Source organism: Lissotriton vulgaris, chromosome 4_1 (assembly GCF_964263255.1).
Source record: "Lissotriton vulgaris chromosome 4_1, aLisVul1.2, whole genome shotgun sequence".
Lineage (NCBI taxonomy): Eukaryota > Metazoa > Chordata > Amphibia > Caudata > Salamandridae > Lissotriton > Lissotriton vulgaris.
In genome coordinates, this window is record NC_141691.1 from 595887362 (window position 1) to 595905824 (window position 18463).

Below are 18463 nucleotides of genomic sequence, written 5' to 3' on the forward strand. Positions count from 1 at the left end.
TTTTATACCCCTAGCGGGTGCCCACCCCACCAGAGACGTTCTATAGAAAGCGGGAGCCTACCCCGCATTGCTGAAAATAAAAGCCATCTGGAATCACCGCCGCGGCCCGGAAGCTCCCTGACGGTGGGCGGGGCCGGCTGAGACCAGAGAGGAACCTCGCGCGCTCCACTTCCGCTTCTCCCGGGCGGGAGGAAGCTGTACAGAGTCTCACAGGCGTCCCTGCGCAGTCCCAGGAAGGCGGACCGGGCAAAGGGAAATAGGCAGCATCAAGCTGTAAGCGAAGCGGGGTCCCATGTGGTAAAGAGAGACATTTCTTTTTAAAAACACCTTTTGAAGCAGAGGCAATTTCAAGAGGGAGACAGCCTGAATTGGGTCTATTGGCATGGACATGTATGCATACAGGAGTGTATTATTTAGTGGTACAGGTCTCCTGCTCTCAGCCATAGCAGCACCTCTACATTCTCAACCCAGACCCTTGGAGCGGTGACCCTTCCTTACAGCAACAGGTTGAATGATTTTATAATAAAGAGATACCCCAAGGAGCAACGAATATTGTGAACATTCTAACAAGATAGTGCACAAAGTGATGAGTCCAGTGTACAGAGCAAATTCAAGGTCTACATTAGGAGTTCATCATGGAAGTGCAAGAGATGGCAGGAAGGTATCTGCACAGGAGGCATATTGTTTCAGCGAGATCATGGAACAATGCTATGCCAATTACCATAAACCCCTGTTAGACATAATCTTTAGTCACAGACAGCAGAACAACATTTTACCTCCAAGTGGTGAGCAGTGCCGTTAAGACATATTTCAGAGAGGCCTGAGAGTGGCACCTGACATGACCCTCTCCTGTTAGGATGCCCACTGCCCCGTCCCTTGCCAACAACAAACTGCAAAGGCTACACAGAATAAGAGCTTGATATGTCTGAATATGAAAGCTGGACAGCACACATAATTCACCCAAGGGCTTGTGGAAAGTGAGCAATCAGACAGTAGCACGAAAATCCTACTTCTGATCCTGGCTGCATCTATTTTTACCTGCCTGCCAAGTAACAGTAACCTATACACATGTGCCTTTCAACGCGTTATTGCTATTATTGTAATGCCTGTATTTTCATTGTTGTATCTGTGACTGCTGTTGTCTGTCTTCCCCTGCTGCCTGTACGTGGTCCGTGCCCTTTTTTCTTCCCTCTGTTCCCCTCGCCATCCCCGTGTTCTCTCTGCCCGGTCTTTCCTTCTGTACCCCTCGCTGCCCCGTGTCTCTGCCCGGTTTTCCCTTCTGTTCTCCTCGCTGCCTCCGTGCCTCTCTGCCAGTTCTGCCTTCTGTTCAGCAGCCCCTATATTTCTGTATTCTGTATTTTGCCTCTGTGCCACTCGTTTTTTGTGCCCGTCTGCCCTCTGTGCCACTCGTTTTTTCCCTCATTTTTGTGCCCCTTTAGCCTTCTGTTCCACTCGTTTTTTCCTCGTTTTTTTGTGTCTTTCTGCCCTCTGTTCCACTCGTTTTTTGTGCCTTTCTGCCCTCTGTTCCACTTGTTTTCCCTTGTTTTTTGTGCCTTTCTGCCCTCTGTTCCACTCGTTTTTTGTGCCTTTCTGCCCTCTGTTCCACTCGTTTTTCCCTCGTTTGTTGTGCCTTCTGCCCTCTATTCCACTCGTTTTTTTGTGCCCTTCTGCGCCATTCGTTTTTCCTTGTTTTGTGCCCCTTTTGCCTTCTGTTCCACTCGTTTCCCCAGCCGCTGTGCCCGCTGCGACCCCGCCCCCCTGACTGCCCAGTCGCTGCCCCCGCCTCCCGATTGTATTAATGTGGTCTCGCCGCCCCTGCGCTAACATTCACAGCTCTTGTGTGCTGTGAGGACGCATGGGCGTTCCATTTTTCACTACGACGATAGGCATTAGAGTCCTGCGGACCCCCTGGGAATGTCTCACGGACCCCTGGGGGTTCGCGGACCACAGTTTGGGCAACGCTGGCGTAGTGTGTTCCTACCTTTTACCAGTTGTTACTGGTTGTGCTCTACAATTGTTATTTTGTGCTATAGTTATTCTAGGTTCTACATCTACTATTTCTACTAAGTGTTGATTCTGCCAGTGGCCCACGTGGCCCTGTCCTGTGTAAAAGAAAATCCCCTGTAAATACTGCCCAGTGGCAGTTGGCACAGTGTATATGTGTGATTATAATCTAATGTGTTTTATGGTAATACAAAGGCTATTTTGATATATAACCTTGTGTGAAGTTCCTTTTTGTTGTGTGCCTAGTGTGTTGTTGCTGTGTGTGTGTGTTGGGCAAACGCTTTGCACATTGCCTCCGGGAAAAGCCTTACTGCTCGTGCCAAGCCATCAAGGGGGTGAGCAGGGGTTATCTTGGCGTGTAACTCCTTTGCCCTGACTAGAGTGGTGGTCTCTGCCTGGCTTTGGCGCAAGCCTTAGCCAACCAGAGATCCAATTTCTAACACTGGAAGTCAGCGGTAAGGATTAGGACTTGTGTTTGCACAATACCACAGCGACAACTGGTTGTACTACAAACTCTGCATTTAGATAATCACATGTTTGGGGATTATTGTTTTTGAGTTTCATTTTTAGATTGTGTACTATTGCTTCAGTTCAGACAGTTAGGTCCCCTCTGTTGCACGTGTCTCTGAGCGTCCTGCCAAAATCTGCTTTTAATTTCTGTGGTCTGTTTAGATACAGTGTGTATGAGTTGGTAGAGTTCTGTGAAGAGAGAGACATAGCAGTGAGTGGGTCAGACACCCAGTCCAAGCTTAGGGATAACCTAATCCAATGGCAGAAGGATGAATGGGAACATGAGCGCAGTGAGAAGGAGAGGGCCCGGGCCGCACGCCATGAGGGTGGTGGGTCTGAGGGGAGCCCTGAAGAGGAGGAAGAAAATGACAGGACTTGGACAACAGTAGATAGTGAGAACCCCATAGATAGGGAGTCCCTTGCTGGGTCCAGTGTCGGGGGCAGCGGCCCATCCCTTTCCCTGTCCCCAGAGGAGTGGGTAGATAGGAGGGAAGAAAGGGAGTACCAGCTGGCTTTGGAAAAGCTCAGGTTACAGCATGCCCAGGAGATAGCGCAGCTGGGTATGGAGAAGAATAAGCTAAAAACTGAGAGGGTCTTAGCGCAGGAGAGGATGGCGGAGGCTGAGAAGGCCTTTGCCAGAGAGAAATTAGCTTGGGAGGGTAGTTTATCCCCTGAGTGCGGTTGTAGTTTTCTGGATTCCCCGTGGAGGTTGGAGTCCAGTGGTGGCAGCAATACAGAGTCCATTGCAGAAAGTGCCATTCCCAGTTCCCCATGTATGGTACCTTGTTCCCAAGAGGAGGAGTACAGGTCGAAGTTTAGGGACCGTAGCAAACTGTCTCACCAGTCTTAGGGGCATTTTGTGGATGACTGTTCGGATGCACTGGTTGATTGGCTGGCGTTTAACCCGGACCAGGAGGTGGAGGGAGTAGTGAATATGTTTCTCAAAGAGCAGTTGCTCAGTCGTTGTTGGCCGGGGTTGCGCCAGCACCTGTTGAGGTGCGACTCCTTTTGTCCTTTGGAGCTTTCACAGGAAGCAGACCAATGGGAAAGTGTCAGAGGTTCTGAAGCGGCATTGGTGAGTGATCCCAAAAGTAGTGGTTCAGGTATCTTCCAGCTCAGAGTGGTGGAAGAGGTTCAGAGTAGCCCAGCTAGGTCCTAGTGTAGCAAGAGGGGTGTAGGACCTAACGTCCTGTCTCAGTGGAGTAAGAGTGAGTGTGGAACTGAGTGTTCCCAGGTGAACGAAACCCAGTCTCAGAACCTGGATGGTTTCTTCAGGGAACACCAGGTTGGGGACCTAGGCTGTCCTGTTAGTCCATTTGAGGAGGATCTCCTAGTGTCTACAGGACCTGGAGCATCTGTAAATAGTGCTCCATTGGTTCTAGTGTCTGGCAGTGCCACTCCTGTTGGGAGGGCACAGACGTCCAAAGTGAGGGGTGAATGGGGGATGTGTTCCCCACTGGAGGAACCAGTGGGTCAGGGACCAGCCAGTTGGGCGGAGTCCCCTTGGAGTGACCATGGTGACACCACTTCTGTTCTGGGGGATCTTCGTGCACTGTCAAGTGGACAGGGGACAGGATATCTGCACCAGACAGACGATCACACAACATATGAGTCATGTGTTAACCTCAGGGGGGAATAGTGTGTGAGTCCCCAGAAGTCCTGGAGTGCCAGGCAGGTATTCCGCCTAAGGGTTTAGTCCTAAGGTTGGGAGTCCAAATTCAGGATCTGTCTGACCTGGAGGGAAGGACGTCTGTAACCAGTGTCCTAACCAGTTCATCTTCCAGGGGTACCGCTCCAGTTGGGAGGGTGCAGAACTCTGGAAGGGGGTGCAGAGGGAGGGAGTCCTCGCCTCTGACCCCGGCGCCACCTGATTGGTTAATCCCTAGGTTGGGAGACCAGTTATGGGAGAGAGGTCCTGAACTGGTGGGAGAGTGGTGTTTTACGGATACCTCTCAAAGGAGGAGAGGGCGGAACCCTAGAAGGAGAGGTAGGGGAAGAAGAGCCTCACCCGTGACTTCTGGTCAGCCTGAGGGTTCAGACCCTAGGCAGGACGATCAGTGGCAGTCTAGAACTGTCCTAAAGAGAGGAAGAGTGGAGAATGGCTACTATGTGCCAGGGTTTACTACCCCCGCTCTGCGAATGGGCAAGGGCCAGTGGCATCTGGGTGGCCTAGGGTCTGGTCTGGGCCACGGACAGCTTGGGAGTACCAGTGGGGTAGCCCAGTTGCTCCGTACAGCTTTTTCGGAAGGAACCACATGGGTTCACCGTGGCGTAGAATAGAATGGGGTTTCTGCAGTTGCGGTCCGCGTCCGTGTTCTGTTGCCCAAAGCAGGGAAGCCCATCACCGTGGTGATTAGTCTGCCCTGCGTTTTGGCTGGAAGGGGGTTGTGTTGGACTTGGCCCTTTTGGCAGGTTCACCCCTAAACTTTTTGCTTTTAAATGTGATCTGATGTTAGTTGTTTTGGGCTTCTGCGCACTTTAGCACTGTGTCCCAGTGTAAAGTGTGTGCGCAGTCTGAGTGCGCGTGGTGAGATTGGCATGCCCTCCCAAAGGAATGCATGGGGAAGATGTGTGTCCATGGTAGTTCCTGATGTGAGAGGAGTGCAGGGGCAAGTTTGGTATGTGCGAACTCGTGAGATTAAATGCTGTGTGACGGTGTGTGCAGATTTAATATGGCTAGTGTAGAAGTGCCACTTCTAGAAGTTGGCATGTCTGGGTGCGGTGAATGTGAATTGCCTGTCTGGCTTGTGAGCGCCAGGGGCTGGCTGGTGTGCTTGGCTCCAGGAGCCAGGATGGGTCTGCCCGGGGAGGGGCTCAGAGGGCACAGTGGTGCCAGGGCTTATTTTACAGCTGCCCAGCAATTAGTGGGCAGCTGCCACGTTTAGGCTTTTTCTCTTGCGCATCTTTGCTTTGGCTGCCTAGGCAGCGCGCCCTGACTATTTTGGACAAAGGGCATTTGAGCCCCAAGGAAGGCTAGTTGGCCTGGGGTCACTAACTTCTGGGATTCTTGCGCAAGGTGATTGCCTACTGTGTTTATGATGATAATTGCCTAATGTGATTTATGCGTAATGTGCAATGCCTTTTTGCCTGTGATACCTCTAACTGTTTTATGATTAGGAGGTAGTTTTGCCTTGTATGGTTTATGCTAAGTCAGTTTATGTTTCACTGAGTGACCTATGCCTAAGGTGATTAGTATTGCGTAGTGTGTTCCTACCTTTTACCAGTTGTTACTGGTTGTGTTCTACAATTGTTATTTTGTGCTACAGTTATTCTAGGTTCTACATCTACTATTTCTACTAAGTGTTGATTCTGCCAGTGGCCCACGTGGCCCTGTCCTGTGTAAAAAAATTCCCCTGTAAATACTGCCCAGTGGCAGTTGGCACAGTGTATATGTGTGATTATGATCTAATGTGTTTTATGGTAATACAAAGGCTATGCTGATATATAACCTTGTGTGGATTTCCTTTTTGTAGTGGGCCTAGTGTGTTGCTGCTGTGTGTGTGTGTTGAGCAAACACTTTACACATTGCCTCCGAGATAAGCCTTACTGCTCGTGCCAAGCTACCAAGGGGGTGAGCAGGGGTTATCTTGGTGTGTAACTCCCTTGTCCTGACTAGAGTGGTGGTCTCTGCCTGGCTTTAGCGCAAGCATTAGCCAACCAGATATGCAATTTCTAACAAACCAGAACACTGTTTATCGTATTGCTTTGCAAACCATTTCCTAGGCATAGCCCTGTTAGCCTCTTCTTTCAAATGTACTTTCCAGACAAAGCTTTTGTGTTTGCTGTAAGCAACTCCTTTCATACTGCACAAAAAGAAAAAAAGACTTAGCAGAGCTAATAGGTCTCCAATGCAAGACCTATCGGCTTTGCCGTTTCTTGTTACCTTCCGCAAGTGACGTAAAGCAAAATAAATAGTTGATGTTAATGTAGGCAGAAGTTCTTTGTCAAATATGGCACAGGGAAGTATCAAGCAACGGTGTTGAGAAGCAATGGGCAAATGTACACCGCATCTCCAGAGGAAGATCCAGCCACATTCAGAGATTCGCATGACTGAGGCAAGTCTTTGTTCCTTGAGGCAGCTTCCATAGCTCAGAAGAATAACTCTGAAGGGACTTCTACCATTTTCAAGCAGCACAGAAGAACAATCATTAACAAATGCGGATACGACAAAAGTACACTCAAACTACAAACACATTTCCATAACGACACTACAAGTATCCCTATGCTACTGGCATTGCTTCCACCACATTAAGAAAACTTGCATGGGAAGACATTGATGATTCCCATGCCTGTCTTACACAAAGGGGGTAGTGGTCAAGTCGACCAAAATAAGGCAGCCAGTCCTAAATCATTTTTGTTGGCTTTACCATGGACCCATGGAGCTTCTGGAAGAGGCTCCATGATTGGCTGCCCTTGCTCTGAACTGCCGTTGTTTAATACAGTTGTCGCATTCTAAATCAGCAACAAACACTGATCAATATAGAACATGCCATCATATTGAGGGAATGCTTAATATTTCTCTTTAAACATTTATACTTTATGTCAATGTATATATATATATATATATATATATATATATATATATATATATATATATATATATATATATATATACATATTTCTGTTACATCAAGAACAGTAAAGAGGATTGTGTTTCCACAACAATGCATTCAGGGACGAGAAAGAAGGGCATTAACAAACTGTTTATAGTCAATAGAGGTCATTCTCTGTGTATACCGGTTATCATTGTGGCTGTATGAATAGCCCCTATCGTTGTTTCTTTATAATAATAAAGATGATACATATATGTAATAGAATAATAACCCAAAAATCCTTCCATTAGGGGAATAACACAATATATTTTAAACATTTTTATATATAAGTATCGATACAAAAGCTTAGACGGTTATCAGAAAACAAAAATGATGTCTTACCTTAGATATGCTCCATATAGAAAGAATAAGGACATAAGAAGGCCATTCAAAACAAAAATCAAATTGACATAAAAGTAGGCAGGATCTCCCATTCCTATAAATAAAAGAACAGGTTAACATACCAAAACATGCCAAAAAATGTAATGCCACTATTAAATTAATGCCACAATATCAATGTTATAAGCAGGAAGACTTCTCCGTGCTTACTTTGTACATAACTACTGAAGAGAAAGTTTTAAAAAAAGTCTTTATTCACATGCTAGCTGAAATGATTCATTGACAATGGACTAAGAGGATCATACCCTCCTGCATACCACTTGCAACTATGAATCACAATGCTTCTGGTGAGCATTGACCAATCTAAGACAGCTTCATACGCCTGACCGGAGATTTACTTGTAAAGCCCAGGACCTTCGACCTAATTCACTAAGATGTTTATGTGACTTCCTCTTGTACTCCTTACTTCCTCCTAAATTCCAGGAGTAATACGAGAGAACGCTTCAGAACACTTACTGAATCAGAACCTCACTACATTAGACAAATTAAATCACACTGGGAGTAATTCACAACTTTTATGTGACTTTCTCTTGTTGTACTTCTGGTTTACTCTTGAATTCCCTACCCATGAAATTTTGTAGCAAGCTAGGTGCACAACAAGAGTGTGTCACACCTACTTGTAGCATCTTTGTGAATCAGACCCCACTGTGTTCCCTGCAACCCCTTCACCACCCCCTTGTCTGCCTCTGGTTTTCAGTAGCCCCCAACAGCTGTTCAGTAGGCTGTTTCTTGGTTATTAAGCTCCACAGCCGTAGAAGATACAGGTTTATTAATTGCTTGCTGACAGCACAAAGTGGGATTGCAACGAAAATCGTATTGTGATCACGATCATTTCATTAAGAGAATTTAGGATCATACCTTTAAAACCAATGACATAGCATTCGAAATCCTAAAATTGGCCATCTTAAGTATTATTTAGCGGAAAATAATTAGCAATACGCTCTGTCACATATCAGCATGGGTGTCAATGTCTACGCAAACCTTTTCTGAAACTGCATGTTCATATTGCTGTATTGCAGGTCTCTTGAAAAGGAAATCATATTTTATGGATGCTAGATGAACAAGTTACTTACCTTCTGTAACGCTCTTTCTGGTTGAGACGATCGAGCTGCAGATTCTTCACCTTTTGAATATTCCCCAAGCACGTTAGACTGGACCTAAAAATGTTTCAGTAGTACCTAGGCGCTTATAGCTGGTGCCGTGCTGAATCAGCAGCTAGATAGACACTGAACCAGAAATAGCATTAACAAAGGTAAGTAACCTGTTCTTCTGATCGAGATTTCTAGCGCTAGACGCCTCACCTTTTGAATAGATACCAAAGCAGTACCTATTGGAGGAGAGTCTGTGAATGGGCTTTAACCTGAAAGTTCTTTGGGACAGAGTGGGCCTTCCAGATAATACTGCTTTGTAAATGTATGAAGCTACCTGACATGTCTAGGACATGGACTCCTCTTGCTACTGAAGTGGTTGCAACTCTGGCCCTGGTAGAATGATCATGTGGTCCACCCAGGGGCTGCTTTTTAGACAATATGTAGCAGATCGTAATGCAGAGCATGATCTAAAATGAGATGGTTCTTGTCCACAATACGTTTGCCTTTTTCGCACCAGCGAACTCCACGAAGAGCCGATCGTCCACCCAGTGTTCTTTGGTATGATCTATGTACAAGATCAGTGCTCTATTGGGGTTTAAACAATGGAGTCTCTCCTACTCTTTAAGAGGGGTGTGGTGGAGCATAGAACACTGTCACAACTTTTGGCATCAAAGATGTCAAAATCTGCAGACTTGGAAGACTGGGAAGAAGGTGGAATATGGTGCATTAACATAAGAGCCTAAAACTCACTGACACACTTTGCAGAGGTGATGGCAATGAGGAACCCAGTCTTGATAAAAAAGTAGCTGTATGGGGCAGCTGTGAATCTGTTCAAACAGAGTGCACATCAAGTAAGTTGGACCAGGTTAAGGTCCCACAGGGGCATCACAAAAGGAGAAAGGGGGGGCGAATGTTGAAGCCCCTTCAAAAATCGCATCACAATTGGTGACTTAAATAAGGAGGGCTGGTCTGGCAGCTACAAGAAGGCCAAACGATAACCCTTAAGCACAAAGCAAAACCAGGCTGAGCAAGAGTCAAAATAAACACAAGAGTACCAGATAATTTGGCCTGAAACGGCTCAATCAGGCATGTACCACACTAAATCGCAAATTTGTTCCAAATACAGGTGTATATAGTTTTCGCCGATGGATGCCTGGCTGCCAAGATGACATCAACCACTGCTGCGTGAACTGAGTCTCTGGCTCAGCTCTACAAGGTTTGCTCTAGTCCAGCAGAACTCCCTCCAATACTTAGTAAAATGGTGTCAAAGGTTTTTGGTTATGAACAGTCCTCAAACATGGATCCAGGGACACTATGATGATTAGAAACAAACCTCTTTCATTCTATTCAATAATACACATGCAAGATGGGCTAAAAATAAAGTTTATTTCAACAGGTGTACCCCATTATTCAGCATATCTAAAATAAACACGCAGGATACGATTAAAACCGCACAAATGCACATTACAAACAATAAAAATAAAATGATTATTTCTATCATGGTTAAAATGTAATCTAAATACCAAACACCTAAAAACCTATTCTATACACTAGAGTAGGAGAGCATAGAAAGTAGAATAATTTGCAGCTAGATTTTCTTAGGGTTAATGGGTACACTGAATACCTTGTTTATAGCAGAATGCTACAATTATTAGGAGTCAGTGAGGCGGTGTTCCCTGCGAAAGGCAAACATGCATTCAGCATGGACTACTCCCTGGGTTGGGCTCAGTATCAGCTTTCAGTAGAAAGTGCGATACAGCACCAGAATCTCTGGCTGGCAGGATAGTCTTCTGGTTGGCAATATATTGCTTGCAAAAAATTGGAACAAAGGGCCTCGCCTGACAAGTGGTCAAATGAGTCCTTTTATATTGTATTTTATTTAGGAAGGAATTTTCAATGTCACCTTAGGAATATTTGATTAAACCAATAAGCATCAAGATGCTAGTTTACGATACTTTCATTTAAACATCTAAGGTAAAAGACCGACAATTCAGACTACACTATTTTGTCTACTGTTCTTCGTTTGACATTGAAATTGAGATAACAAGACACTTGATCCAGACTGATGTTGCATCAGGAGTTTTGTTGATGCCTTATCTAAATGACTTAACCCTTTCACAGGTCTGAGAAAGATAATGACAAACAACATCTGCGTCAAAGGCAGATTTAGCCGAAATACAGAAAATTGAGTCGTAGCCTACTTAAAACGTAGTTTGGTCTTATGTCACAACCTCGAGAAGAAGGTCAAAGTTGTCCAACTGTGGCCTCTCATCTCCAAGCATGAAGGAGGAGATTGAGATGGCGTAGGTGCAGAACCGTGCTCTGTTGTTGCAACAGCAGGTCCTCCTGAAAGGGGCAGCCTAATTGGAGGGAAGAGGCTGCTGAAGCACAGGAGTTCTGTATACCAAACTCTCTGTCTGCAATCCAAAGTCAACTGGATGACTTGGGCCTGGTCATTCCTGATCTTCTTGAGAACTCAGGGCAAGAATGGTATCAGCGGAAAGGCATACAGGAGTCCAGAGTCCACTCGAGGGGAAATGCCCCTCTGAGCAAGAAACGCCTTGGAAATCCAAAGTGCAGAAGTACTGACATTGCGCATTCTCAGTAGTGGTGAAAGACTTAAAGCCAGGTTCTTCCCAGTCACAGAAGAGACCTCTTGCTACCTTTGGATGTAGCTACCACTCGTGATCCACTAGGTGCAGGCAGCTGAGTTAGTCTGCCCAAGTATTTAAAGATCCTGCCAGTTGGTTCACCACCAGAAAAACTCCTTGGAGGTACAGCCACTTCCAAAGGTGCAAGTCTTCCTGGCACATGGGCCATGACCTCACTCCGCCCTATTTCTTGCAGCACTGAATAGCAGTCTGTTGTCTTTAAGCACCTGGACCATCCTCTCTTTGTTGGACGGAAGGAAGACTTTGAGCACCACACGAATGGCCCACATCTCTAGAAGGTTAATATGGAGCCCAGACTTCCACGGAGACTAGAGGCCCCTGATCTCCACCTCTCAGAGAGAGTCACCCCAGCCCATTAAAGACTTATCTGTCACCCCTGTCAGCTCTGGGTGGGAGGGAATACGGGTCTGTTGCAGGCCCAATCACGGTCCAGTAACCAACACTGCAGATCCTTTGCCGTCTCCTCCAAAATCTGAACACGGGCAGAGGTTCCCTTGATGTTGGACTTCAGGTTCGACTGCAAAGCCCACATATACCATCTGGCTTGCTCAACCAGTAGGATGCAGCAGCCCATCTCATCCAAGCAGCCTTTGAGTCAATTACACAGAAATCAAAGAATGAGACTGAAAGATCGGGATCTTAGCCTGAATGTCCTGGACACTCTTTCCCGGGGGAAATGCACAAAACCAAAACCAGAATAGCTCTGTTGAAGGGGAGCATATGAGAAAGAATCCGGTGTGTCTAAAGCATATTGACAGTGAACCTTAAAGATGACAGAATTTTTGCTGCAATTTGCAAGTGGCTGATGACAGTCAATCTTCAAGGTGGGGAAAGACTGGCACCCCTGACCTCCGAAGATATGCTGCCACCACCTCCATCACTTTCATGAAGACCTGACGGGCACTTGTGAGATAAAAGGGAGCAAAGCAAACTGAATATGCTCCTTTCCCACCAACCAAAGGTAACCCCAGTGTGTCGGCAGAATGGCGATATGGAAATAAGCGCCTGCACTACCATCCAGACTCTAAGGATGAAGGCAGGCAAGACCTGGCCAATGCCCGTATTTTGAATTTCTCCTTCCGGAGGAAGGCATTGAGAGAGTGAAGGATTACAATAGGCCGCAGCCTTCCCTCTTTCTTGAGTACCAGAAAGTAGCGGGACCAACGACCACGACTCACTTTTGGTGCAGACACCCTCTCAATAGTCCCTTTGGACAAAGGGACTTGCACTTCCTGCCACAAAAAGGAGAGACTGTCCTCAGCCAGTCACTATGGGAGCAGGGTGGTTGGGAGAGGGGGGGGGGGAAGAGCAGTGGAAAAAGGGAAAAAGAGGCTGGGAGGAAAGGAGAGGTAAAGCATAGCCCTTGTGAACAATCTGTAGAACAAACTTGTCCGAAGTTATTGCTTAACAGGTACGGGTAGAATCAGTGGATTCTGCCTCCCACATAGTGGCTGTGCTCCTGTAAAGACAATTTAAAGAAGCTTGGCGCATGTGGGGCTGGTCACAAGAGCAGTGGGCACGACATGCTCGGTCGCAAAACTGCTGGGTTCCCTGTGAAAGCTGGACATGATAGTGGTAGGGGTCACTGCAGCCAAATCAACAAAAGGAGCAGAGGGACTGTTGTGGTTAGCGAGGAGGCCCAAAGAGCATGCAGTAGCCCTGCTTTTTTTTTTAAATGCTCTAAAGAGGATTAAGCTTTGTTCCTGAATGCATGAGTTGCATTGAAGGGCTTGTCCATCAAGGACTGGACATTACACGAAAATCGGGTTGATCGCAGCCACAGATGGCGGCGAATGCCAACGGAGGTGTCTGTGGACCGTCCAATGTAGTTGGTGGTGTCTAAGCCACAACTAATTGTGAACTTGGCTGCATCCCGCAGTCTTTTACCACCTGAGTGAGAACAGGGCTGGGGTCTTTGGTTACACTAGGGAGGATTTGTACCACAACCCCCAAAGAGCATGGGACTAACATCCTAACACGCAATAACCATTAAAATACCTGAGGGCCAGGCTGATGGACTAAAACACGTTTGCCAAACCTATCCACCCACTTAGATGGCCTGTCGGGGGAGTGGTAGGAAAGGTGCTAGGCTTTGATCCAATCAATGAAAGCTCGCACCACCAGGTTGTCAGACAAAGTATGTTATTGATTGACTAGGGAGGGGGGAAGGCAAGGTTTGGCCCACACCCCCAATAAGGTATCAGTCAGAGCTTCGTTAAATGGAAGAAGGGGATCAGAAGATGTTTGCCCCAGTTGGACGACCTCTGTAAAGACATTGGTCTTAACCTCCATGGTTAGGAAGCAGATTCCTCAGTGGCAGGTCTAGGGGGTTAGAGGAGACCGGGTTCAGAAGAGGCATTGAGACCACTGGCCTCCTGTAGGTCCGCATTCCAATTATCATACAGGTTGAGTTGAGCAAACTCATCACCCGGGTCGCAGTCACTGTCAGAGTCTTTCCTACAACAGGAATGTAAAGTGCAATGTTTTCCTTGTGACGGGGCCAAATCAAGAAGAAGAAGGGGCACCTTGGCTGTAAACCAGCAGGACGCTGGTCGCAGTTGGACTGGCATTGACTGGGAGCTAGATAAAACAATCGGGACCTCATCCTCCGGCAATAAATGGAGTTGGCATCATAATCAACGAGCCCCTAGCAGGCATAGGTCCTAGCACCAGAAACAGAAACAGACGTGGAGCCTCATGCAAGTTGCAGAGGGTTTAACTGGCGCCGAAGGTCGTTGAACCCGACAGAAATCAGCAGTTTGACTTTGTTTGAAAGCTGGCCTTCACAACTACGCCCATTGGTACCTCTATCTGTCAAAGTATAATGCATGAAGTAGACCCTAAACTAGCTCAATACATGCAAATAATACTTCTGGAGATAGAAGCATGCTTTATAAGCCTAGCTATGGAACGGTTGAATTTAAAACCTGCGGAAAGTCTGCCAATTGAGGCGTAGGCATACAGCTAAATGCCCATCGTTTGTGTACGTCTGCTTCCCTACTCCTTGGGAGATAAGTTAAATGTGTAAAAATCATACATCCTACAAAGTAGAAAGAAACATACAGGCGTTCCACATAATAGGAGGAAAGCTACAATCAATAGCTTTCTGACTTGTAAAATGTGCTTAGAGCAGAGGCCGGTAGGTGGTTGCTCTGCCTGCATAAACATTATTGTGCTAGAAGCCGAAATGCATGATACATCTCAAATTAACGACTGGGACTAGGCAATAAAATATTAAATGAGAAAGCTACCACATCAGTTTGATTTCCAGGTAATGTGTTACATAGTCATGCAACGGAAGTCCGGTATTTTTGTAACTTGGAAAAATAAGCCAGAGCCATTATAAGGGCAGTTACGGCGTCCGTAGTTAAGACATTGTCTATGCCAATAGACCTGGCTTTAAAAAATGGTAATAGGAAGCATTAAGAGTAGATAGCACGGAAATGGATATGTATTTGGGTGGTAGCAAATATCTGTAGAATAATATTGGTTTTGGTTAAAATGCCAGACTTAAAAATCCATTAAGGTTAATACCTGCCCTCTTTCTATCTCTGCTTCTGCCAGATAGAAATACCATAAATTATCTAGTTATCGAAAAATACTATAACAGCCTTACATCATGTGTCTGCCCCTGAAAGTTCAAGCTCAGGCAGCTGGAAAATAGACAAAATTATTGTAGATGTGTGAAGGTGTGAACTTTGTTTTGTGGAATCACACAACTTCTGCCCAATAAAAAACATCTACTCCTGCTCCCACCATGTGGGTGGAACCAAAGCCCATCTTCTGATAATCCTCACCCAATTATCTAGCGACAGCTGCGCTGTCAAACCAGTCCATAAAAATCAAGGAATAGTACAAGTGTCCAAGAATAACAGGTGAAGGTGAGTGGAGCACTGAAAATTCACTGTGGCGAACACAACGCCGGTGACTTCCCAGTGCTGAATTTCCAACTAGGTATTTAATAAGGCCATGTCTATCACTCCCTACTGATGTTAGTGGCTTTGCTTCTATAGCCTCCTTACTCTTTCACTGTCTGTCTGTATTGCGGACCTCACAACAATAGCACTTACTTAGATCACACGCTTTCAGTTGGAACACATTATTGAAGTATTTCACATTTCTTTCCCAGTTTCGCTGCAGCCACCATGTTGTGCAGCAGATGGAAGATGCAATTAAGTGAATGCAGTGGACAGCTCTCATATGCAGATTTTGATGTGGTGAAATGACTGCATTAGAGGTTTTACATCGAATTTTTCTATACAGATTTCAAATAAAATTTAATTTATTTGTGGATTATGGCCAAGTATATTTTCTGAGAAACAGCCAAGTAACCACTTGTTAAAATCAGAAATTTGATTTGATTTGAATTAAAACAAGCATTTGCAATGCAATAGGTCTCGCATTTGCGAGAGTTTAAGCTATTGGCTTGGTAAATGACAATGCCTTTTATTTAAGTTTTAAAAACCAACACGTAAATAAAAGGCATTATAATTTACAATGCCAATAGCTCAAACTCTCACAAATGCGAGACCTATTGCATTGCAAATGCTTGTTCACATAACAATACTTCAATGCTACATACTCTGAATTTTCTTGACACTTTACAGTTCCTGATCAAACAGAGAAACAGTGGTTAAATTAAGGTATTCTTCAGATTGGCTGACTCAAGTAGAACACAAAGAGAAACACAGAAGTGTAGAAGGACCAATCATCTGCAACAGAGTGCCCAAATGTACCAATTAGCAAAACCTACAAATTGTACCACTGCTAAAAATGCAATGTACCCTACTGTTCCACTATGTCTACCTTTTTTTTGTTTTTAAAATGTTCCCTTGACCCCTAGTGTTGTTCTCTTCATTAACATGGCAGTCAGCCCATCACTTAAAAGAAGTACTTCTTCAAGTCCCACATAGTGAGTGTCAATAGGACAATATTCTATATTAATCCCAACAATCCAGATTTCCCATTGTAGTTGTTTCATACTCCTTCGGTCGTACAATACACTTGGAGAGCTTACCAAAGTGTTAATTTTGGCCAAAACCCTCTAGGCATGTCCTCGGCATACTAACCTAGATCCTCATCCTGATTACAGTGAATCTTGTGGGTAACCATTGCAAATACTAATACGAGATCTTTCAACACCACTGAGTGCTCTTGTATGCTTACTCATTCAAAACTGGAAATATTGGGAGGAGCTACGACACCAACCAAGATGGCCGCATAGTCTCCCGGCTCCGCTGACCCCCGTCCTACGCTCGCTTATCCTGTCGAATATCCTGATCTCCTGCCCCGGATTCGTGTGGGTGAACTAGTCGGCACCCCGATGGTGTGATCACAGAATTTTTCTGATGTTCTGGGGCTAAGTAACATCGAAAATGTTTTGAGGCCTAACTCAGACTGGAAGCCGGGGTCTCGATTGCTGATCTACCCGGGTCCAAAGAGAACAACAACGGACTGCTGAGGGTGGTCGGGTCCGGTCCCTGGAACTTTTGAGATTTCTCTGGACTGCTTTGCAACCATCTGCCGCCTGGCGCTATACCTGAGGTGAGGTGACGGGTGGCGCGCGGCGCTGAGTCGCGGGGGGCCCCGGCCCGGAGGCCCGGCACTAGCACCGCTGGTTCCCCGGGGTGGGGATCCCACCGTGCGTTGCTGCGTGCTGCTGGCCCGTCCCTCACGGCTTGTTTCTGCTCCGGCGTATCCTGCCCCAGAGAGGGTGCCCCTCCGTGGGGATCGTTATGCCTGCGGCCATATGGAACCTGGCGGAACGGACTTAATGTGGCCCTTCTTTGCGGATGGTAATGGCGGAACTTGCGGCACTTCACGCGATGGTGAGGGCCCAGGTTAATCATTGGCTGTCGGCGACAGATGGGATCATAGAACCGGGAGCAAGCCCTGATCTGATTTTTGAGACCAGACGGCCGACTTGCCCCCAGTTGGAAACCTTACCGGCGCGTCTGGACCCCGTGTTGGAAGCTATGTATGCCCCCCGAAGGAATGGAACTCATCGTGAGTGCTGTGATTGGTGACTCTCTCACGTTCTCGGAAACATCAGCCCTACAGTTACCGGAGCATTTCTCTGATTCCCCCATCCTGGATACTGTTGACCCATACTTTGATCTGTATCGGACCGAGTCGAATTCCCTCCCCAATCGGTCTCCCAACATGGCGGATGGAACGATGCTTGGCCTCGGAGACGGGGAGGGACATCGTTGGTGCAAGACATGTGCGTTGGGATCTGCTATTCCTCTCCCATTTGCTGACTCAAGCTCCGGCTGCTTCTGTGTGACTTTTGACTTTCTGGAGATGGGGCTTGTCTTATCCGAGGGACTCGGCAACTTTGTTAGACGGGGCCAAGGCTGAGATTGCGGTTTGAATTGTTTACGATGGATCTATTGGAAACGGGACTGCTTCATTAACAGACGGATTCCGGGACGGGGGTTTGTTGTTTCCCCCCGGGGTATTTATGTAAGGTGGGCAACTCTATTCGTGTTGGCCTAGGAGAGCCCCTTTGTTAGGGTGGGGGGGAGAGACCGGGAGCGCATAGACTATTGCCCTCCTCCACTTCCCCGTTAGGTGGGGTTTCCTTTCTTTTTACTTTTCCCTATTTCTTCTATATTTTGGGTTTGGTTCTCAGGAGACAGGCACACTGCCGGGGGGGGGGGGGGGGGGGGGGGGGCGTAGTCATCTGCAGGGGTGCAGGGTGGGGGGTTGGGGGAGGGGATTTTTTGCTTTTCGTTTGTTTCTATGGCCTTTTTTCACTTCTCTTCTCTTTCTTTGTCTTTTTCTTTTTCTGGGTCAGTGCAGTGGGTTTCCTTTGGTATCAAACACTGCTTTTTCATCTGTGCCTCAATTTTCGTGGTGTTCTCTGGGTCTTAGGGCAGGTGACTGCAGGCGCGAATTGACCGCAATATTCCTTCATATCCTGTACCTTCTATTCTGCCTGCCATTTTTCTCTGCTAGGAAATTGTTCAGCACCTGATCCTTCCATCCTATACTATAAAATGAAAACCTTTTATATCCTGTTTTCCTAATTGAGCTGCTTAGTGACCAAGAGTACGCTAGCATGGAGATTCTGCTCCCCGAGGTGCTGCATGTGATTGCAAATTGCTCTATGCTACTCTAACTGTTTGGCGGCCGGCCCGGGGGTTGTAGGCCGATACTTGTATTTGATTGAAATGTCAATAAAGGTTTAAAA

General features: G+C 46.4%; 1 protein-coding gene across 2 annotated transcripts in view; it reads right to left on the minus strand.

The window, feature by feature from the left end:
* The window catches only part of DPY19L1 (dpy-19 like C-mannosyltransferase 1), a 477954-nt gene that overhangs the window by 316177 nt on the left and 143314 nt on the right, over positions 1 to 18463 (minus strand). For both annotated transcript variants that reach the window (XM_086964815.1, XM_086964814.1), the window contains exon 6: positions 7449 to 7542. In XM_086964815.1, the coding sequence (XP_086820941.1) occupies positions 7449 to 7542 (94 nt within the window). The remainder of the gene's footprint in view (positions 1 to 7448; positions 7543 to 18463) is intronic.